Here is a 23,933-nt window from a genome sequence, read left to right as displayed (position 1 = left end):
CTGAAACAGTGGCATCAATTATAGTTAAGGAGCAATCCAAAAGTGCTCTACTTCTGGCAATCAGAAGCCAAGAAGGAGTTCTTTCTCCCATTAGGTTCTGAATTTTTTTTCTCCATCTGTGGTTTGCTTATCTCCTGAGGTTGCCTAAGAATTAACTCAGGCAATAATCCACAGAGGTTTTTATAAGTATACACATTAAAAGAAAGTGATCAGGAAATTCCAAGGGGAAGCTCCTGAAAAGAAAATTTGTTTTCAAAATGTCCCTTTTTTATGACTGGAAACAACATAAATGTGCATCCATCATAACATTCATACATAAGCATAACATAAAAATGTCACAAAAACATAACAAGTCTCCATGCATTTCAAGTGTTTTGTAGGTTTTTCTTCGGAGAAGGCAATGGCACCCCACTCCAGTTCTCTTGCCTGGAAAATCCCATGGACAGAGGAGCCTGGCAGGCTGCCATCCATGGGGTCGCACAGAGTCGGACACGACTGAAGTGACTTAGCAGCAGCAGCAGGTTTTTCTTTTGTTTTCTCTGCCATTTCCTGTGAGCCATGGTCAATCCTTTCATACATCTTTTACAGTTTTTTCCCCCAAAGGGAGCCCAGAAACATGTGCTGAGTATCTGAAACAAGGAATCTCAAATAACATACTGAAAAGAAATCTTTGATGAGGTGATTCTAAATGAAATGTGCTCTTAAAGCATATATCATCCTGTATTTGACTTTATGTGTGTGTGAAGTCATTGAATAGGAGTGATGGGGTATTGCTATCACTGTCCATGTAGGGGGTGGTAGGCAGACAACCAGACCTGGAGTGAAAGGCTGATCTGGCCCCAGCCTGGTGGCGGGGAGCACATGGAAGGGACAGGGGAGATGTGTAAGGAAGGTGCACATCATTGAGACTACAGTCTAGGCCCACCCACTTAAAGCAAGAACTGAATAAAAAGGGACTTACCTAGTGGGCTTCCCAGGTGGCTGGCCCTGGTAGTAAAGAACCTGCCTACGAGTGGAAACAGTGGCTACTTTGTTTTGGGGGGCTCCAAAATCACTGCAGATGGTGACTGCAGCCATGAAATTAAAAGACGCTTACTCTTTGGAAGGAAAGTTATGACCAAACTAGACAGTATATTAAAAAGCAGAGACATTGCTTTGCCAACAAAGGTCCATCTAGTCAAGGCTATGGTTTTTCCAGTAGTCATGTATGGATGTAAAAGTTGGACTATAAAGAAAGCTGAGTGCTGAAGAATTGATGCTTTTGAACTGTGGTGTTGGAGAAGACTCTTCAGAGTCCCTTGGACTGCAAGGAGATCCAACAAGTCCATCCTAAAGGAGATCAGTTCTGGGTGTTCATTGGAAGGAGTGATGCTGAAGCTGAAACTCCAATACTTTGGCCACTTGATGTGAAGAGCTGACTCATTGGAAAAGACCCTGATGCTGGGAAAGATTGAGGGCAGGAGGAGAAGGGGACGACAGAGGATGAGATGGTTGGATGGCATCACCGACTCAATGGACATGGGTTTGGGTGGACTCCAGGAGTTGGTGATGGACAGGGAGGCCTGGTGTGCTGCAGTCCATGGGGTTACAAAGAGTTGGACACAACTGAGCGACTGAACTGAACTGAACTGAACCAACGTGAGAGATATAAGAGATGTGGGTTTGATCCCTGGGTTGGGAAGATTCCATGGAGTAGGAAATGACAACCCACTCCATTATTCTTGCCTGGAGAATCCCATGGATAGAGGAGCCTGGTGGGCTATAGTCCAGAAGGTGGCAAAGATTTGGACACGATTAAAGGAACTTAGCGCGCGTGCACCTAATGGTCCAGTGCTTAAGGTTCTGCACTCCCAGTGCAGGAACTAAGATCCTGCATGCTGCATGGTGCAGTCAAAGGAGAAAAAAAAGAATTGAATAAATAAAGAGCAACCCTGAGTTTGGGAGATGGGGGAAGGGAGGGCACCCATGCCCACAGCCCACATTCAGTGCTGCCAGATTTGTGGCCCACCTCCTGGCCAGATCCTCTGGTTTGGTCACCCCGAGGTATATCCCTACACACACTAGGCATGGCCTCTGAGCAGCCACTAGTGTAGCATAGACCTTAAAACAGTGGTTTGTTGTTGTTTAGTCGCTAAGTCCTGTCCAACTCTGTGACCCCATGGACTGTAGCCCACCAGGCTCTTCTGTCGATAGGATTTCCCAGGCAAAAATACTAGAGTGGGTTGCCATTTCTGATTAGCAGTGATTTTAAAAAAAGTATTCACATATTGCAGTCTGGGGAAGTCATTCTGGCTTACACATGACATAACTTGAATTTTATGCTAACTAAAACAGCCTTGTTTGTGGCATATCAAACATACATTGTACATCTGCTTTAATGATTAAGGAAAGGGTACACTGACCCAAAGTAAAGAATGTCCATGTGAAAAGTAAAGACTCGATGTCTCCCTTCCTGGGACACCAGTGCTGATATTCCATCAATGATAAAACTCACTTCCCAGGTGCCAAGGTCAAACTGGCTCGCTGTGTACGTGCTTTTAACAACAACAAAAAAAAAACCTTGAAGGAATGTGTCCCTGACTTGTTGAGTGCTCTTTGTTCTCTGTGTGTGTTTTAGTTGCTCAGTTGTGTCTGACTCTCTGTGACCCCATGGACTGTAGCCCGCCAGGCTCCTCTGTCCACGGAATTCTCCAGGCATGAATACTGGAGTGGGTCGCTATTCCCTTCTCCAGGGGATCTTCCCGACCCAGGGATCGAATCTGGGTCTCCCGAGTTGCAGGCAGAGTCTTTACTGCCTACGCCACCAGGGATGCCCTCTTTGTTCTGACAACATATAAAACTGCTGAAAACCACGTCTCTCCAGAGCAGTTCTTCAGAGTTATCTGTGATGCTGTCTTCCACGCTATCGTCCTTAGTGTGGCTCAGATAAATCTCTTCCATTCCTATGACAGAATATTGACTATGTTCTTTGACAGCAGCATAGGCCACCGCCTCGCAGGCATCTGTGGTCCGTGCCAGGCCCTGTGGCGTTCAGTGGCTCTGCAGACTTGATGGAAGGACTAGACAGAGCCAGAGCCTTGGAATGGCCGGAGGCTGCACTCCCCCTGTCAGCCACAAGGGGGGCTCCCACTGGCGTCCACAGCTAACCCCACGGAGCCATCGAAGGGTCCACTGCCTCCCGTGGGAGACCAACCTGAAGAGGAACTCTGCCAGGGGCGTCCACCTCCATGGAACGCTTCCGGAGATCTAGCACTACAATTGCGTTCCTGTTCACAAAGTGAAAGTGTTAGTCGCTCAATTGTGTCTGACTCTTTGCGATCCCACGGACTATAGCCAGGCTCCTCTGTCCATGGAATTCTCCGGGCAAGAAGACTGGAATGGGTTTCCATTCTCTTCTCCAGGGGATCCTCCCGACCCAGGGATTGAACCCAGGTCTAAACTGCATTGCAGGCAGACTCTTTACCACCTGGGCCACAGGTACTGCATAGTAGTGGTTAGTGGCTCCACGGCCTCCGAAATGGCCAACCAGCTTGCCACTGGCCCAGAAGGTTAAGTTGCATAACCTGTCACCATTGGTTCTGTGGCCACTTCTTTGGGGCCCTCAAGGCTACCTGGTCCAATCTCTGTCTTGAACCTGCCCTCAGAAGAAAAGATGCTGACCCGATGGTTATCATAGTCTACCACAATAAGGCCTCCATTGGTGTTCATGCCACACCTGTGGGAACTGCATTTGCCCACATGAGGCCCTTGGATCCCAAAGCGGAAATTGAACTTGTCGTCAGTGGAGAATCCTGGATACAGTGGTTGCTGCCGCCTGCACCTAGCTGTGGACACACCCCATAAGTAGATGGATTCAGGCTTCATATGTGATGGCCAGTAAGGGTGACGGGCCGTCCTCAGTAGGGCTGTCCACCCTTGCTCTGCACGGAACTGGGCCTCAGCTGGCGGCGGGGACTAGGTGCTGGACTTCACATTGTCCCGAGAAAGTGACAGGTCCCAAGATGCCAGGAACACACACTGCTCGGCTAACAATTTTTATTTTATTTATTTGGTCACCAGGCATGTGGCATCTTAGTTCCCCAACCAGGGATTGAACCTGCACCCCCTGCATTGGAAGATGGGGGTCTAATGGACCACCGAGGAAGACCCAGGCTAACATTGTTAAATGCACCAAAATCTAAGACTGACACTCGGGCCAGTTAAAAGGAAATTCCTTCCAAAACATGACGTTAACCACGTGCGTTTTAAGGAGAGGAAAATAACTAATTCAATAAAGGAGGACTTTTTTTTTTCTTCCTTAAAATAAAGGATTAGGTCTTTAATTATAGATTCTCATAAGGAAGGAAAAAATTCTCTTTGATCTACTGTATCCTCCCAGAATAGGAGATTCTTTCAAGTGGCATGCTCCACATAAGTTCTTGAGGTTAATGAAAGAAGCTCTTTTGAAGCCGGTATCTGGTTGTATCCTACAGGCATGCCCCCACTTTTTAAAAATTGGAGTATAGTTAATTTACAATGTTGGGTTAGTTTCACATGCACAGCAAAGTGAATTAGTTATACATATACATACAGCCGTTCTTTCTTAGATTCTTTTCCTATATCGGTTGTTATACAGGCATCGCCCTTGAGGAGAAATGTCTTTGCCCCAAATATACATGGTTTAATCCAAATAATGTAGGTCCCTCCATCCCATTCCTCTTGAAAACTGCATGAGCAGAGAGGAAAGAGATTAAATTTAGATTTTTCTTTTCTGGGAAACCTAACTTTTAAAAAAAGTAGATTAAATTGATTTTTTAGGAAGGTTCAGTTGTGCATCCTAACTGAAAGGGTAGATAAAATCTAAACATTAAAGATCTCAACATTATTTTCATTTGTTATATTTATTCTTGCAAAGCTACTTCCTCAATTATGTTCCACTTAACCTAATGGAAAACTGTTTTGCACTCCTTGGTCCATACATTAAATTTTTGCTTGAAAAAAACTGCCTTGATCTAGCTAATAATTATTTTCATTGAAAATTTTAATGCAGCCTTATAAACTAGTTTAAATAAGAAAGCTGTTAGAAAAATGTTTAAGTTTGATGCTTTTGGAAGCAAATGAAGTTAAGCAAGAATGGATTCTGTCTTGGTCTTCAGCCAACAGGGCAAAGTATTTTGAGTCCAGAAGAATGGATTTGTGTCAATTCCGTCATTGACTGGCTGTGCAAACTCTGGTTTGTTTAATGTCTCCGCACCTCAACGACTTTATCTACAAGGTAGAAAAGATCATTTCTATACTGTCTATCTACATAAATGTAAGAGAACTAAATGTGTAAGAAACTTTAGGGACTTCCCTGATGGTCCAGTGGTTTAAGACTCTGCGTTGCAGGGGGCTCAGGTTCCATCATGGCAGGGTGGCCAAAAAAAGAATTTTTTTTTTTAAAGAGAGAGTGCTTTGTAAATTAAAACTCTGTATCAGTGATCATTAACATTTTGTTGTCTGGATTCCTTCAAGAAAATGAAAAATAAATGCTTTCCTATACATTTCTCACACACACACCCCAAAGCACTTAAAAATAAACTCAATACCTTGATTTCACTTATAATTGGGAGCTGGATGGGGAGGGAATGATTTGAAATCCCTGTATCACAAGTTAAGAACTTCTGCTTAGGACCAGAGTAAGATGATATTCATGAATTCAACAAATTATTAACTTCCAACCTCATGCCAAGGTCAGCATGATAACGTTAACAGCAGTGAACAAGACAGACAAAGATACCCCCCTTAAGAAGTGACAGCAGACTTGCTACAGATAAATTAATTTAGGAAATGAGGCAGAGAGTGGTGGGGTGTTGTTGCTTTAGGTAGTACGGTGGTTAGGGAAGGCCAGCCTTCAGGAGATGCACCTGAGTTGAGAGTAATGCGGAGGCAGGCTTGTGAAGATCTAGGAAAAGAATGTTCTGAGCAATTTTGTTGTTGTTCAGTTGCTAAATCATATCTGACTCTTTCCAACCCTATAGATTGCAGCATACCAGCCTCTTCTGTTCTTCACTATCTCCTGGAGTTTGCTCAAATTCATGTCCATTGGGTCGGTAATGCTGTCTAACATTCTCTGCTGCCCCCTTCTCCTTTTGCCTTCAATCTTTCCCAGCATCAGGGTCTTTTCCAGTGAGTCAGCTCTTCACATCAGGTGGCCAAAGTATTGGAGCTTCAGCTTCAGCATCAGTCCTTCCAATGACTATTCAGGAAATGCAAGAGCTCTGGGACAGAAATGAACTTGGTCTGTTTGAGGCTATTTGTATAAATTGCAGTATATCCCGTATAAGGCCACTAGGTCTGAGATGTAGTGGATGGAGGGGAAGAGGTTTGAGCTGAGATCAACAAATTAGACAGAAGTCTACTAAGAAGTAGACCACTTTTAGAAAAAGAGACACTTGAGGGTTTTAAGCAGAGAAATAAAAATCAGATTTGTTTTTAGTTGAGAAGGGTCTGCTGTATGGGAAATGGACTGTAGGGGGTGTAAGTTTATAGGACATGATGTGAAGACTGGCCTCCCCCTCTGCCTGCCTCCCACTGTAAATTTTTGGCCCAAGCAACTTGATGAATGCCCCTGACATTTACCTGTGGCATCTCTCACCTGTGGAATGCTGGAGCCCAGCGATGAGAGAGGTATTAAATTCTATTCTCCTAGACTGTACTGTATTATGTAGCCAGTAATGACTGTTACCATCTTTTCCTGTTTTGTCATAATTTAAACAAAAGTAATCATGGGTAATGGCAACTTTGGGTTGGGGTCCCTAATCCTGCTACAGTTATAGTAGTGGGTTCTCCCAGGAAGACCAAGGGGTAACACACTTCAGAGGCTTGCACATTACCCCCCAAATGACCTGAATATTAACCTTAAATATATATTTGTTGTTGTTCAGTCACTAAGTTGTGTCTGACTTTTTGCAACCCCATGAACTGCAGCACACCAAACAAGCAAAATTTTCCTTAGCGCTTTTCACTTTTCACATGTCTACAGAGATTACTACTTTCATATCAGGTTATGATGGGTAGAATGTTCCTTTGGGTCATGTTTTTCCAATTGCAAAAAAAAAAAAATTTTTTTTTTAAAATATAAATTTGCTAATTTTGTTTAGACCTCAACTCTTGGTGTGGGGGGGTATTCATGCCAAGGTAATGTAATCAAAGTTAAATGCACTCATGTGTGTGTGTTCAGTGTCTGACTCTTTGTGACCCCATGGACTAGAGCCCGCTAACCTCCTCTTCAATGAGATTTCCCAGGCAAGAATACTGGAGTGAGTTGCCATTTTCTCTCCAGGGGATCTTCCCGACCCAGGGATTGAATCCACATCTCCTGCCTGGGAAGCCCAAATGCACTCATATAGAAAGAGATAAATGAAATATTAGTATGTGATGTCCGTATCATATGTATTACTAATAAAAACATTTAAGAAGTGCTTTTCATATAAAATTAAAAATTATACACTATAAAATACCTTTTACTCTGTGTTGCTATTTTAGAAATGCTCATTTTATTCATTTTAAAAATATTCTGCAGTTCTCTTGCCTGCATTTAACACAGAAGTTTAATATTTAATGGCTTCATATAGAAACTAAAGCCAGGTTACTTTTATACAACAGTGGAAACTAGGTTTCCTTGTGCTTTTGTTAAATTAAAACCATTCATAATTATTTCTCAAATGAGTTAGTCATTAATTAAGGTTTATGAAGTCCTCAGGGAGTTTCATAAGGAAATAAAACAAGTTTCATAGGCCCTGTAACACGGAAACCTAGATTTGAAGAAATTAGTAGGATTGCCAATTAAGCATGAATCTTGGTAGTTTTAAATATTTAGTCAATTCTGACCAATGCAGAAAGTAAAAGGAAAGAGAATCAAATCCATCAATGAAATGAAGGTGCATGTGACCATGGCCAGGTGGGTAGATGTACAGGTGAATGAAATAGAACTCTTCATTTGTTGCCAGGAGCTATTAATATGAGGACTAAAAACATTACCACCACCACCAGTACATTAAAGCCTTATTTATTTTAAAAAAATTGTTTTTGAAGGGAACTTACTTAGAGTTTTCTTTTTTCACTGAGTGGTACTAGATGTTTTATTTGTTTTGATCAGAGAAGTCTCTCAGAAAGTTCTCCAAATAAACACTTAATGCTACTGGAAATAGGCACAGACAATAGGCCTTTGAAAGAAAAGAGCACTTAAAATTTGTTTTCTCCTAGTTATAAAGTAATACTTTCTTAGCATAGAAAATCTGGAAAACACGGAAAATTATGGTTCATTTTTGTGATTCTTTTCTCTTTTTTTTTCCTCTTATTTTTATATAAGTGACTCTTAATCATGCCACCAAGAGATGGCTACTGTTAACATCTTTTCATCATCAGCTAATGCTTCATGGTGGTATGAACTGTGTTGATTTCAGTTCATCACTGTCTCCCTACTGCCCAGCACAGTACCTGGCATAGATGACATTTAATTCATATTTATTGAATGAACGACTATATTAACATTTCTTTCTAGCCTTTTCATGCAGACATTAGCTCGTTTGTTAATAACACGGAGTCCATACTGTACTTTTTCGCTTATTATCTCCTGAGATTTTTCTCATGAGGTCAAATCTCTTTCCACATAAAGTATGATTTTTCATAAAGTATAATGTTGCATCCAGTGTCATACTTTATTTAACCATTTTCCCATGCAAATGAAATCATATAGTGTCTATTTCATGTCTTGCTTCTTCGTTAAAAATTTATTTGGCTGCATTGGGTCTCAGCTGCAGGCATGTAGAATCTTCTCAGTTGCAGGCATGCAAACTCTTAGTTGCAGCATGTGGTATCTAGTTCCCTGACCGGGAATTGAACCTGAACCCCCTGCACTGGGAGCATAGAGTCTTAGCCATTGGGCCACCAGGGAAGTCCTGGTATCTCACCTCTTTTGTTCACCATAATGTTTTTAAGATTCATCCATACTGTTACATACCTCATTAATTATTTTCTTTTTATTATCTGAGTAGTATTGGGTATTTTTGCTGGGTTATTATGGCTGTTGGGTAAAAGACCCAAGAGTAGAATTACTGAATAATACTGTAGGTGTATATTTAACTTTTATAACAAACTTCCTAAGTAGTTGCAGCATTTTACTCTCCCACCAGCAATGCAGCAGAGTTCCAGTTGCTCCCAGCCTTGCCAACACTTACATGTTGAGAGTTTTTATTATTTTTTTTTTATGTTGAGAGTTTTTAATTTCAGCTTTTATTTTTAATTTTTGATTTTTGCTTGCACTGGGTCTTCACTGCTGCATGCAAGCTTTCTCTAGTCGTGGTGAGCAGGCGTTACTCTTTGTTGTGGTGCATGGAATTCTCATCGTGGGAGCTTCTATGGTTGCAGAGCACAGGCTTAAGGGTGCGTGGGCTTCAGCAGTTGTAGCACACAGCTCCAGTAGCTGTAGTGCATGCGATCAGTTGCCCCTCAGCGTGTGGGATCTTCCTGGATCCAGGGATTGAACCTGTGTCCCCTGCATTAGCAGGTGGATTCTTACCTACTGTACCACCAGGGAAGTTCCAATTTCAGCTCATCTAGGTTAGTAAAATGGTATCTCAGTATTTCTCTCATGACAAATAATATTGAGTCTTCTCACTGGCCATACATATATCTTCTTTGATTGATACTGCCAAATTCCTTTGCAGAGAAATTGTGCTAATTTATAATTCTACCAACAGTTCAGTTCAGTTTAGTCGCTCAGTTGTGTCCGACTCTTTGCAACCCCATGAACCGTAGCACGCCAGGCCTCCCTGTCCATCATCAACTCCCGGAGTCCACCCAAACCCATGTCCATTGAGTCGGTGATGCCATCCAACCATCTCATCCTCTGTCGTCCCCTTCTCCTCCTGCCCTCAATCTTTCCCAGCATCAGGGTCTTTTCAAATGAGTCAGCTCTTCGCATCAGGTGGCCAAAGTATTGGAGTTTCAGCTTCAGCATCAGTCCTTCCAATGAATATTCAGGACTAATCTCCTTTAGGATGGACTGGTTGGATCTCCTTGCAGTCCAAGGGACTCTCAAGAGTCTTGTCCAACACCACAGTTCAGAAGCATCAATTCTTCGGTGCTTAGCTTTCTTTATGGTCCAACTCTCACATCCATATATGACCACTGGAAAAACCAGAGCCTTGACTAGACAGACCTTTGTTGACAAAGTAATGTCTCTGCCTTTCAATATGCTGTCTAGGTTGGTCATAACTTTCCTTCCAAGGAGTAAGCGTCTTTTAATTTCATGGCTGCAGTCACCATTTGCACTGATTTTGGAGCCCAAGAAAATAAAGTCTGTCACGGTTTCCATTGTTTGCCCATCTATTTGCCATGAAGTGATGAGACCAGATGCCGTGATCTTAGTTTTCTGAATGTTGAGCTTTAAGCCAACTTTTTCACTCTCCTCTTTCACCTTCATCAAGAGGCTCTTTAGTTCTTCTTCACTTTCTGCCATAAGGGTGGTGTCATCTGCGTATCTGAGGTTATTGATATTTCTCCCAGCAATCTTGATTCCAGCTTGTGCTTCCTCCAGCCCAGCGTTTCTCATGATGTACTACCAACAGTATCACCTTTTAAAAATATTTTCCAATTTTCTTATAGGCGGCACACTACTGTTGGGCAGCTCGGCTGGCGGGTAATGCTGGGAGGTCCCAGCCGGGGGCGCCGGGTGGAGACATGATTGCAATGCGGGCCTTAGGATTTGAGCCAAAGAAAGAAGAAATTAAAAAGATGATAGCTGAAACTGACAAAGAAGGAATTGGCATCATTAGTTTTGAAGAATTTTTTGCCATAATGAGTGTAAAAATGAGTGAAAAGGATGAAAAAGAAGAAATACTGAAGGCTTTCAAATTATTTGATGCTGATGATACAGGAAGTATATCACTGAACAATATCGAGAGGGTTGCTGAGGAAATGGGGGAAAACTTAACAGATGATGAACTTCAGGAAATGCTTGATGAGGCTGATCATGATGGGGATGGAGAAATAAACAAGGGAGAATTTTTGAAAATGATGCAAAAGACCACTCTTTATTAATACTGTCTTTTGTGCTTTCTGGAAAGTTGTTAACAAGTTTGTATTTGTTGTAAGTTCCATAATAGCTGAATGTATTCATTTTCAGTGTTTAAGTTTATATACATAAACTGGTCTCTTGATGTCTAATCCATGTGAGAAGTTACATGTTGCTACCAATATGTTGTTAAATCTATAACATCAAGAAATAAAATGTAGTGACTTCCTTAAACTATGAAAATAAAAATAAAAATATTTTCCAATTTTCTATGTAAAAAAAACCTTAATTCTCATATTTATTACTTATGAAGTTTGGTGTTAGAATGTGGCTCCACTTTGAGATCCAAGGACTTCCGTAGCTCAGTCCAGTGGTTAAGACTCTGCACTTTCACTGTAGGAGGCATGTGTTTGATCCCTGGTCAGGGAACTAAGATCCTGCATGCCTCCCAGTGTGACCAAAAACCAAAGAAAACAAATCAACCAAACAAACAAAAATGAGCGAAGATATATCTGAGATCCAGATACCTGGTTACTTTCCCCACTACTATTATTGAATAACCCATCTCTTCACGTTGGTTTCCAGTGTTTTCTTAAACTCTTTTGGTCATCTTATGTACATTCTTGTGGATGAATTTCAGCCTCTACTATGCTGCAGAAACCAATTTATTTTTGACCACTAGAAAGTTGCTCTGTTTGATATGGGGTGTGGAGCTCTGGTTACTTCATAGTTAAAGAACTTCCTCAGAATCTCTGAACAATTCTCTCTGGTGAAAGCCTGAAATCAAGACCCAAGAACACAGAACCGAAATCTGTCCGGTTCCTGAAGTGCTCCTGCCTTGCTAGAATTGCCGTGAGTTGCCTTTAGGTCAAAACTGCAAGGCACAGGCAGGAATAGAGACGAGAGGCACAGAATGGACTTGTGGACGCAGGTGGGACAAGGAGGGTGGCCTGAACTGAGATCACGACCGCCGTGTGTGAGGCAGACGGCTAGTGGGGGCCGAAGCAATTCACCTCCAATTAAAACACCTGCAAAGCGTAACTCAGGCTCTGACTCTAGGGCATACGCCCAGACCACCTCCCATTACATCCGTCAGTTCTGTTCAGCTGCTCACTCATGACTGACTCGTTGCCACCCCATAGACTGCAGCATGCCAGGCTTCCCCGTCCATCACCAACTTCCAGAGTTTACTCAAGCTCACGTCCATTGAGTTGCTGATGCCATCGAGCCATCTCATCCTCTGTCGTCCCCTTCTCCCTTTGACTAGATGAACCTTTGTTGGCAAAGTAATGTCTCTGCTTTTTAATATGCTGTCTAGGTTGGTCCCATTACATAAATCTACGTTAAAGGAGATTTGGGTTAACCTCTATAATCTTTTAGCTGGGAGCTGTCCAAAAGAACTTTCTGTGATGATGGAAGTGTCCTAGTCTGTTGTTCTTGTTCAGTTGCTCAGTCGTGTCTGACTCTGAGACCCCAAGGACTACAGCACGCCAGGTCTCCCTGTCCTTCACTATCTTCCAGAGTTTGCTCAGATTCATGTCCATTGAGTCAGTGATGCCAAGGAACCATCTGTCTCATCCTCTGTGCCCTCCTCTCATCTTGCCTTCAATCTTTCCCAGCATCAGGGTCTTTTCCAGTGGGACGGTTCTTTGCATTAGGTCTTATTCGACCACATCCAATTAGTCACTAGCCACATGTAGTTACTGAATGCTTCAAATGTGGCTAGTACACCTGAGGAAATAAATATTTATTTACTTTAAATGTACAGAGCCACTTATGATTACTCACTGGCCACCACAATGACTGTTAAGATCGATTTCCCTGTAATTTGCATATACTTCCTTGGAGCCCAGTTTTAACATTCCAGTGCTGCTGCTAAGTCACTTCAGTCGTGTCCGACCCTGTGCAACCCCATAGACGGCAGCCCAACAGGCTCCCCCATCCCTGGGATTCTCCAGGCAAGAACACTGGAGTGGGTTGCCATTTCCTTCCCCAATGCATGAAAGTGAAAAGTGAAAGTGAAGTCTCTCAGTCGTGTCCGACTCTTAGCGACCCCATGGACCGCAGCCTACCAGGCTCCTCCGTCCATGAGATTTTCCAGGCAAGAGTACTGGAGTGGGGTGCCATTGCTTTCTCCATTAACATTCCACCATCAGGACTAAAAGACTTTTGTCTTTGCCAGGCACTATACTAGAAAACACTGTCTATATTAGGCCTGCAATTCAAGGAGAGAAAAAGGTCAGTCTTTAACCTAGAGATGAGCCAGATTATTAAGACTCTACGGAGACTTGCCCATCGTTTTCCACGGTAAGAATGAGGGGGTAGGTAGGTACTGTGTCACTGTGTCAAAAGGGAAGGGTTGCTTCCAGCCGTGTAGGTGGCGCGCAGAACTTACAGGTCAGTTCCTTGCACAGAAGAGGTCTGGCCCAAGGACTCGCTGAGGGGGCTGCGGTCCCCTTTCGGACAAGTGGAAAGGAAGCCAGGAGGCTGTGGGACGTGGCGGGGTGTGTGTGTGTGTGGGGGCTCCTATCCACCCACTCGGAAACCACCCCCCTCCACCTCCCACTACTAGATTAGAACTAGGATGCACGCGATCGTCCTCACTATACTAAGTACTCTCGACAAATGTGACAACTTAAACCAGGGATTTAAATGGGTGTGGTGACTGGGGGGAGGGTAAGCTGTGGGAAGGAGCTGGATCAAGCTGATAACGACTCCTAGAGACAGAGTTGGAGGGGAGACCCCGAGGAGAGGGAGGGAGGCCCCGCCGTGGGGAAGGTCCGGGAGGACGAGGGCGCCCTGCAAGGTGATCCCAGGCGGACAGGATGCGCGCGGCTCCGCCAGACAGCCGCCGGGTCGCCCGGGCCGGGTCACAAGATGGCCGCGGTTCCGCTGGGCCTCTGGGTGCGGGGCCCAGGGCCCGGCGTTAGGTGCTCCAGGCCCGGGAGGCGCAGGCAGCCGAGGAGCAGTCAGAGCTGCAGGGGAGGGCAGGCAGAGCAGAGAGGGAAGACAGACTTTCGGAAGCTGGAGGAGAGGAAGGAAGCGCGCGTGTACCGAGGGCGGCCGCGCGGGCCCGGGGCCTCTGCGCGAAGGGTAAAGCCGGGGTTGTCTACTGCCCGGGGGCTGGGGGTCCGGCGGCCGAGCGGCCGGGGCCACTTGCGGAGCTCAAGGCCTCGGCGCGGTAACCGCGGCGGCGCCGCGCGCGCCGCAGGGAAGTTGGGGAGGCGCCGAGTCGGGGGAGAGCGCGCGCGCGCGCACGAGCCCGGCCGCGCGCAGCCGCGGCTGCCCGCGTATCCTCCCTGATCTGCTGTCGCCTGCGCTCCCGACTCGGCGCCTCGGGAGGGAGCGGTCAGCGGGACCGCATAGTGTCCGTGGGATTTGAGGCCGGGCTGCTGCGGCCGCCTCCTTCTGGTGCCTGGGCCGCCCTGATTAAGCGGGGCCGGGGCACGGCCGGTTGACCGGCCCCGGGGAGTCGAGATCGCTGGAGGCGAAGGCGGAGGCGCACGTCTGGAGATCTCCCCGGACCGGGAGGAGGCCGAGGGGATCATGTCCGGGAGGAACCTCCACCTCTCCACCACCGAACGCGTCATCAAAGGTGCCAAGCGGGCCAGGCCTTCCAGTCGATCGGCGGGAAACGGCCCTTGGCCGGGCGATGGCTCGGGGCCGGAGGGAGGGAAGGAGCCGAGGACGGGAGTCGGGAGGGCGGCGGGGTCCCGGGCGGCGCCCATACAGGCGGAGGACCTGGAGGGGGTGTGGGAGAAGGGAGGCGGGGATCCCCACCGGGGCTGCCCGGCGGGGGCGCCGGGTGTTTTCTGTAGCACCTGGACCAGTAGCTAGCTGGGGATTGCTCATTTATCTCCAGCAGTGTCGGATTTCCAGGCAGGATGGGTGTTTCTAATCCTATCAACCCTTGAAGAGTCTGGATCTCCATCTTTTTAGTCTCTTACCTGGGGGAAGCCATCTAGGGTGATGTGGGCAGGGTGTTAAGTAGGCTCTTCCAAGTCGGATCTTTCTACCGCTCCTCTTCTCAAAGGTCAGATCTTTCTTGCCCCTTCCCCAACCTTTTTAAAGTATGAATACCACTTTCTCCAGATCATCACGTCACTGTTATTACTAAAAGAAACAATATAGTGAAATAAATACAAATAAATTCATTTTATGATATTTGAAAGGGATCTACAGATCTCTTGACATGATTGTTGGTGTTTTATTTTCCTTTTGGCCGTAGAGACTTGGAGAATGATATTCTCTGATTCAGGTGTCCAACATCGACTAAAGTGTTTCTTATGTTGTAGTTGTTTCTGCCCTTAAAATAAGATTAGTGGTTTAAGCATAACCACTAATTTATGTGCTTCTTTTGTTCAGACATAAGACTTAAGTACAACTCTGCTCTCTGAGTTTTAATACTGGGTTTGAAAGCACCATTTTGTAAGAAGGGAATATAGCAAGATCCAGGTGTGTTAGTGACCTCTAGATAAAGGGGTTAGTTGTAAGTGGGGAGAACTCTTAAAATACTTTAATTTTTTAATTTTGGTAATTATATGGAGAAAAGAAACCAAGATTGGTGATGAGAAAACATTTTTCTCTTAGTGGAGAAAAATGATTGAATGGTCAATGAAGGGGAAGAGTTTTAGTTATAACTTAGCCCCCCCCCCCCACCTCCAGAAACATTAAGCATCATAAATGTTGATTGTCTGCAGTATATAATTTTAATGTATCATGTAGTTTCCACCCAGAAAGTCATCATCATAAGTGTTGATCATAAATGTTAATTATCTACACTATATAATATTTAGTAAATATAACGGGAATTTTGAGATTTACCTCCTCAGCATTTGTCTAGTATCATTAGGGATTTAAGAGAATTGGTCATATAACTGATAGCCCTTTAACTGCTAAATTATTTTGACCATCTTAACGTCAGTTTTCATAGTATATAACTCATCAAGGGTATATAACCATCTCTTAAGATTTAGAATCTATTAAACAATCTTCTTTGATAAATCAAGGTCATCATAATGTACATTAATTTCTGTCCTATGCAGTTAATATGGCCGGTGCATTCTGCTATATAAGGGTGTTGGCAGTTTCCTCCTGGGCTAAAATGACTCCTCACTGCTATACCAGTTTAGTGCTTTTGTCTGTTTTTAGTTTATCTCCTTCAGTACTGTTCTTTATCTGTCAAAATATGCCCTTCTAATCTGCCACTTATAAGCTGAAGTAGGCAGGGAAACCAGATAAACCAGAATAGTGTGTCAAGTCAGAATAAATAGGATCTGAGTAAAGCTTAGTGGTAGTCCTCAGACCTTTACAAATCTCAAATTCTGATCGCCATTGTAGTGTGTAATTTCTACCATAACGTGCAATAACCTATAAAGGAAATGATATAAAAGATATAGAGGTCATTTTAAAATGACTCTTTCAAATTGTTAAATACAGAAGTAAAGTAAAATAAAATGCAGCTAATATGCAGATGCTGACTTATTGCTAGACATGCCCACAGTTAAGTGAACACCCTCATAGTCTGTATGATTCAGATCTGTTTTTTGGTGAAATTATAAATGACTGTGTGTTATCAGATTACTCTTAAAGAAATGAAACATGAATGATCGCAAGCCCTTAGATTGTATGGATTTGTCTAGTATGTAAAAACTTGAGCATGAGAACTTGAGCACAGCAATTGTGGCTTCTTGATGATTTACCTTGCTTCTTATCTACATTTTCCTGAGTTTGAAATATTGAGGTTTATTCTAAGAAAGTAAGGTGTCACTGTATTTATAGCTAAGGTCCCCTGGTTGTATTGGGTTCTAAATCCTGATCTAATGTTATCTTGTCTGGCCAGAATTGTTTGCATTTATTCACAGCTGGAAATCTTTTTCAGAGGTGAGACCACACCCCAGTTATTTTTGGTTCTGTCATTTCCTGTTCACTTTAAAGTCTACTTAATTGTTTTGCTTGAGCAAACGGTGGAGAAGAGTGGGTGGGTGGGAGTGATTTGTATTTTAAGTGTCTTTTAAACAGCAACTTGCCTAAAATGAAGGACTAGAGGGTGGTTTTACTTCTGTTTCTCAAGCTTACTTGTGACCTTGCCTGTTTTTTTTCTAACCTTGCCTTTTTAGTTAAACCTTTTTTTTTTGGCTTCAATAATCTCATCTGCAAAATAGAGTTAATAATACTTTCTTCCTCAAGCATCTCAGCCATGCAAATGACATAATGGATGTGAAAGACCATGTAGTATTATGAACCATTTGAAAAATATCAGCATCAGAAAGCATATGAAATTACAAGTTAAGAAGCTGTTCTGAGAAAAAAAAAAAAAAAAAGAAGCTGTTCTGAGGAAAATACCTCTTCTATAATATAAAGGACGTCTGGGTGGAATCCCATGGATAACAGCATAGAAACCAATAATACAGTCTGTCTTGTATTCCCTGGCAGCTGGTTTCTTCTCTCCCAGTTGAAGGTGTTCATTTTGTGTTTAAAAAATATAAAAATTCTTATGATTTCATTCACTCATTAAATGTTTATGGAGAGCCATCTGCAGTGTATTCCCAATAGGTGCTCACTTGTTTCCTCTTTGTTTTAAAAAATTAATATATGTGTGAGCTTCTAGAACAGCCCATATGCACTAGCATCACTACTTGTGTCTGGAACAGAAACTCATATAATTGAATTGTGAAAATCAGCTTGATTTTTTTTTCTTTTTCTGGTTTCCAAGTTTCTTTTCCTGTTGGAGGGATTTTTTTCCCTTTGACAGTGATTTTTATGAAAAGTTTCTGTTCCTCTGGACTGAATCTTTTCAGCAGCAACAAGGGAATTTCACTGGGCATTACGTGACAGATAGGGAGAATGCATTGTCTTAGTCTGTTATCTGGTGGCCGAATGGAAACAGAAGTCAGGTTTCTTTTTTCATACAGTTCTCCCATTCTTTTGAAATTCAAGTATATTGTATAGTCAGAGAATGTACTGTCATTTGTAGCACGCGTTGAAGACTACTGTTTTTTAATATTCTGGCACTGGGACTAGATATGGCTATGACTTTCTTGGACTTCCCAGGTAACTCTAGTGGTAAAGAGCCTGCCTGCCAATGCGGGAGATATATGAGACACAGGTTCGATCCTTGGGTTGGAAAGATCCCCTAAGAAGGGAATGACAACCCACTCCATTATTCTTGCCTGGAGATTCCCATGAAGAGAGGAGCCTGGGGGGCTACAGTCCAAAGGGTCACAGAAAGTTGGACACAACTGAAGCGACTTGGCATGCACGCAGGGCTTTCTTAAAATTTTTTAAGAAGAGTAGTATGACCAGAAATGGCTATTTCCACAAGTTTACCCTGAACCCGATTTCTGTCTCTGGTACTTACACCTCTTTTATTTTCTGTTTGTTCCCTCTCCCATTTTCATATCATGAGAATGAATTTACCAAGGGTTAAAATTATTTTTTCTTATAAATATACGCTTAACCCTATACATTTTAAAAGGCAAAAGGGAAGAAAACAAAGGCTTCATATTCATTCCTTACAGAAGCAACTGCTGTTTAAATACTTTTCATTACTCTTCTTTCATTAATACTTTTCATACAGTTGAGCCTTGAGCAACACAGGTTTGAACTGTAGGCCCCGTTATACGTGGATCTTCTCAATAGTAAATACTGTGGCGCTACATGATCTGAAGATGGTTGAATCCGAGGATGCAGAACTGTGGATAGGGAGGCACTTGGGTATACAGAGGGCCAGCTGTAAGATGTAGTGGACTTTCTAGTGTCTGCGGTCTTGGCACCCTTCACTTCAGTTCAGTCACTCAGTCGTGTCCGACTCTTTGCGACCGCATGAATCGCAGCACGCCAGGCCTCCCTGTCTATCACCAACTCCGGAGTTTACTCAAACTCATGCCCATTGAGTCGGTGATGCCATCCAGCCATCTCATCCTCTGTCGTCCCCTTCTCCTCCTGCCCCCAATCCCTCCCAGCATCAGGGTCTTTCCAATGAGTCAACACTTCGCATGAGGTGGCCAAAGTATTGGGACCCTTTGGCCCCTCCTTATTCAAGGATCAGCTGTATTTCCATCTACTGGTATGCTTTGAATTTAATATATGTCATGTTAAGCCTTTGATTGTGCAAATAATTCATATTCCTTTAATGTAAATATGGTAATTTTTACCTAAATCCTTTCATAATGGTTTCAGTCAACATGAAAATGATTTGAAAGTGCTCACATTCATATTTTGATCCTTTATATTTTCAATCATTTGATACAGTGCCAACCTAGAAGAAATGTTTTCAAGGATGAATATTCATTGTGCACAAGTCATGCAGCACACATCTGTTGAATTTGTCAAAAGTATTTCAGTTATGCTTAGTTTACCATTGTAATTAACAAGCTGCCAAACTATCTGAACACTTGGACATCCAAGACTGTTTGGAATTCACACCTCTAGGTGAAAGTCCCAAAATTCAGAAAGGATCTCTTAATTTAAACACTTAATTTCTTTTTTTTTTTTTTTGAGCAGAAATAAGGTGTTCTTTTTACCTGTATGATAATGGTTGTGATGAAAGCCTTATTTATATCAGACATTTGATAATAAATTTTTCTTCTATAAAGTAACATCACGTTTTACTGTAAAGTAAAAAAAAGCTATTGGATCATTGGAGAGACAAATGCTGAGGACTTGTGTGCATGTTAAGTTGCTTCAGCCATGTCTGACTCTTTGCGATCTTATGGAACCTCCCTTGCCGGTGGGATTCTCTAGGCGATGAGTGATACTGGAGTGGGTTACCAAGCGCTCCTCCAGAGGGTCTCTCTGACTCAGGGGTCGAACCCCTGTCTCTTACATCTCTTGCACTGGCAGGCGGGTTCTTTACCACTAGCGCCAGAAGGACTCATTACTTAAAGTGAATTAAAGAATTGATTAAAAACTTTTTCCTAAGCAGTATTTGATAACAGAGTATCTTTCCATTAAAGTAACATTTTGGGGAAAAGCTAATTTTTAGACATATCTATGAGAGACAAAATTATTCAACTAATTGTTACATTTGTAGTCATTTTGGGGCTTTGCTGCTACTTAATTGCTAAAGGGCTAATGGAAATAAAGAGGTGTTTTTTAATCATCATCCTTTGGTGCAGTCATTAATAGAATATAGCGTTCTATATTAACATTTTTATGTTAAATTTTAGCTTCATTCAAAGATACAAAGCTGAGGTCTAAAAATTTCATCCTAACCTAAGTCATATCTGATTTTGTTATCTTTATAGTCTACCTAATTATTCAGATATATGCAGAGAGAACTTTGGTTCCTTATATTCAGTTTTATTTTGTTGGCAAACTAGATTTTTATCATGAAATCTTTTAGTTTCTTGAGTCTTTGTTATTAGAAGAGGGTATAACTTGGTAACTAGGCTCTCTAGCTTGGTTGACAGAAAAATATGCTATACTGTTTGGCCAAGGAAATGTGTATCTTTGATGATTGTTGTTAGATTTATTGAATGCTAACAAATCATGATGTTTTGGTGCAATGTCCAGACAGTGTCAGCCCGAGAGTGAAATTCTGAATGAAATAGTCAGTAGGAGATAATTGTTATTTAATCACTAGGTCGAGTCTGATTCTTTGCGTCCCCTGGCCTGTAGCCCGCCAAGCCCCTCTATCCCTGCGATTTCCCAGGCAGGAATACTGGAGTGGGTTGCCATTTCCTTCTCCAGGAATCTTCCTGACCCAGGGATTGAACCCACATCTCTTGCATTGGAGGTGGATTCTTTACCACTGAGCCACCTGTAATCCTTGTTAAAAATATTTAACCTGTATCTAGTTATAGTAAATAATCAGATAAATCCAACTTATGGGACTTTCTGTAAGACAAATGGTCTGAACTTTTCAAAAATGTCACAGTGATGAAAAGTTAAAAAGGCAAGAGACGTATTCTAGATGAGAGAAGATGAAAGAGAAATGGCAGCCAAGCACAGTGCCAAGCTTGGACGGGGAAGATGGATAAGCCATAGAGGACATTTTTAGGACACCTGGCAAATTGGAATATGGAGTATATGTTAGATATAGTAATTCAATATTAAATGTCTTGGGTATGTGATAGGCTATTGTGGTTATAAAGGATAATGTTCCTATTCTGAGGTGATACCTGATGAAGCATTTAGGTTGAAATGTCATGATGTCTGCAATTTGTTTTCAAATGGTTTAGGAAAAAGAAATATGTTTGCTAAAAGAGAAAGCAAAGTGGCAAAATGTTTACCATGGTATGTGCTAAGTCGCTTCAGTTGTGTTGGATTCTTTGTGACCCAGTGGCTGTAGCCAGCCAGGCTCCTCTGTCCGTGGAATTCTCCAGGCAAGAATACTGGAGTAGGTTGCCATTCCCTTTTCCAGGGGATCTTCCTGACCCAGGTATCAAACCCATGTCTCTTGTGTCTCTTGCATTGGCAGGCAGGTTCTTTACCACTAGCACCTCTGGGAAGTCCAGTGGTGGATATGGGTGAAGAGCAAATGGATATTCATCTTAGTATTCTTTCACTTTTTGATAGAATTTCAGTGTTTCAAAGTATAAAGTTGGAGAGAGAAAAAAGTACAATTAAGAGATGCCTCCAATAACCAGACTCTGGAAAGGCACTGTCAATTTGAGGATGCAGTGGTGGCCCAGTGAAGGCATGCTGAAGAGAAGAACATGAGTTTTGTTTTGTTTTGTTTAGAACATGAGTTTTAAAGTACATACAGCTGATGTGGAGTGATGGCTACTTGTTTAGTAGGAAAAGAGGTTGTTGCAGCTACATAGTCGGGCATGAAAGAACATGCAGAAGCAAAGATGGAGAAATAAAGGGTGCTTGACTAAGGAATTGAGAGGAGGGGCAAATAAGTTCAGAGAAGGGAAGCAGCCTAATGGAGAAGAGAAGGACGAGGGGCAACTGAAAACTGTCAGTGATCAGTTGGCCGTGATTCCACTAAGGAGAGAGCAAGACTATTTTGATGGCTATGTGTTAAACAAACTGAGGCTTAATTGACTCATAAATGTAATTCAGAATTATGGAACGTTCAAACATTACCTAAACAGATACTGTGACAGGCTTGTTTTTATTTTTGGGGGGAGACTGAAGTGAGAAAAGTGGTGGAGGGATAAAATAAATATTCAAAAGGACTAAGAAGGAGAGAAGATGGAAAGGATTTCCTAAATATATTTCCCATCCCTGTTAATCACACCACTTACCCATTTCGTCACTGGCTCAGATGACAAGCCTGGGAATCAGGCCAGACTCTTTCCTGTCCTTTGCATGTCATACCCCATCCTATCAGACTCGGTTCTGTGGACTTCCGGTTTCTACATAAGCTACTGCTTCATCTTTCTGTCTCACTTCTTGCTTATATTAATATATTGCAGTAGCCTCTTGCTAGGGCGGTTTAATCTAATCTTATGCTGCCATCATGATCCTTGGATAATATAAAGCATCTTTTTTGTGCTGGAAATCCTTCATGAACACTTGCAGCCCGTAGGGTAAACTCCAGCTTTGCTGATGTGGAAGTTCCCCTCGTGGTTACCCTCTAACCTTGTGTTCCTTCCTCCTTATTTCACACCCCCATTCCCAAACCTACGTTCCCACTCCTTGTCATCCCCTAGAATCCCATGCCGTGCTGTATCTGTGAAAGGATTCTTTGCACTACTTCATATAAAATCTTGTCCCCTAACATGACTAGTTCCTAATTTATCTTTCAGGATTTAGTCAAGAGAACAGCTGAGAAACTTTTTCTCCTTTACTAGGAGGCTGTATGAGTAATTGTTTTAGAACTTGGGCTTTGAAGTCAGATGAATGATTCAAATTCTGCTTCTTTTAGTATCTGCATGACCTTGGACAAATCACTTACCTTTGTTTTCCCTCAGTTTCCATATTTGAGGAAGAGGGACACTAAAACTTAGCTTGTAGGGTAGGGTGGTGGTTTAGTTGCTGAGTCGTGTCCGACTCTTGCAATCCCATGGACTGTAGCCCGCCAGGCTCCTCTATCCATGGGATTTCCCAGGCAAGAATGTTGGGGTGGGAAGCCATTTCCTTTTCCAGGGGATCTTCCTGACCCAGGCATCAAACCTGGATCAGATTTGTTACCGCTGAGCCACCAGGAAAGCCAGATAGTTGTAAGGATTAAATAAACTCCGTAGAGTGCAGTGATGGGCACTTGGTGAATGGTCAGTACCTGGCTGCTCTCCTCCTCATCAGAAGAATGAGGTGTTTGCCTCCTATGTGCTCCCACGAGCTCTCTCACTTGCTTTACAAATTTCCGAAAATATTTTAATGTTCTTTATTCATTCTAATTTCTAATTAGAAACTCTAATTTATTCTTTGTTCTAAACTGTTCTCTTCAAGTGCAAGAACTGTAGTTTTTTTTTTTTTTTAATTTTTTGATGTGGACCAGTTTTTAAAGTCTTTATTGAATTTGTTGCAGTATTGCTTCTGTTTTATGTTCTGGTTTTTTGGCCCCAAGGCATGTGGGATCTTAGCTCCCTGACCAGGGATTGAACCTGCACCCCCTGCATTGGAAGGCAGAGTCTTCATCACTGGGCTGCCAGGGAAGTCTCCAGAACTGTGTATTCTTAATGCTGAATACAGTGCCTAGACCATAGGTGCTTAGTAAATGTCTAAGTGAAAGCCTAAGAAACTTAACTTTATTGAAGACAGTGTAGGAAAGAGCATGGGAACTGCTAAATTACTAGTTGTGTGACTTCTTTTCCTTGTTTTAATTTTAAAATGGTAGATAACAGTACTTACCTCAGAATCTAAAGATTATATTTCATATTATATAAAGTGCTCAGCATATTGTCCATAGTGGGTGCTTAATAAATGTTAGCTATTCTTTATTAAACTAATTCTTGAATCTTGGTGAGATTTGACCCCAGATCTGTTTCATTTTAAGTGG

At 42.6% G+C, this 23,933-nt stretch overlaps 1 protein-coding gene across 3 annotated transcripts in view; it reads left to right on the top strand.

Moving 5' to 3' along the window:
• The first annotated feature begins 14,110 nt into the window (after window positions 1-14,110).
• PPP3CC (protein phosphatase 3 catalytic subunit gamma) overlaps window positions 14,111-23,933 on the top strand; it is an 82,829-nt gene continuing 73,006 nt past the window's right edge. Inside the window, exon 1 of one of the 3 annotated variants that reach the window (XM_061163921.1) lies at window positions 14,111-14,131. Coding sequence is in view for 2 of the 3 variants with exons in the window: in XM_061163919.1 (XP_061019902.1) it covers window positions 14,585-14,633 (49 nt within the window). In the remaining variant the exon portion in view is untranslated. Of the gene's footprint in view, window positions 14,132-14,313; window positions 14,634-23,933 lie in introns of those variants that run through there. The other 2 variants (XM_061163919.1, XM_061163920.1) reach the window with 2 other exon arrangements.

Source organism: Dama dama, chromosome 16, assembly GCF_033118175.1.
Source record: "Dama dama isolate Ldn47 chromosome 16, ASM3311817v1, whole genome shotgun sequence".
NCBI lineage: Eukaryota > Metazoa > Chordata > Mammalia > Artiodactyla > Cervidae > Dama > Dama dama.
Note: the sequence above shows the minus strand (reverse complement) of the source record. Positions and strands in the feature narration are given on the sequence as shown.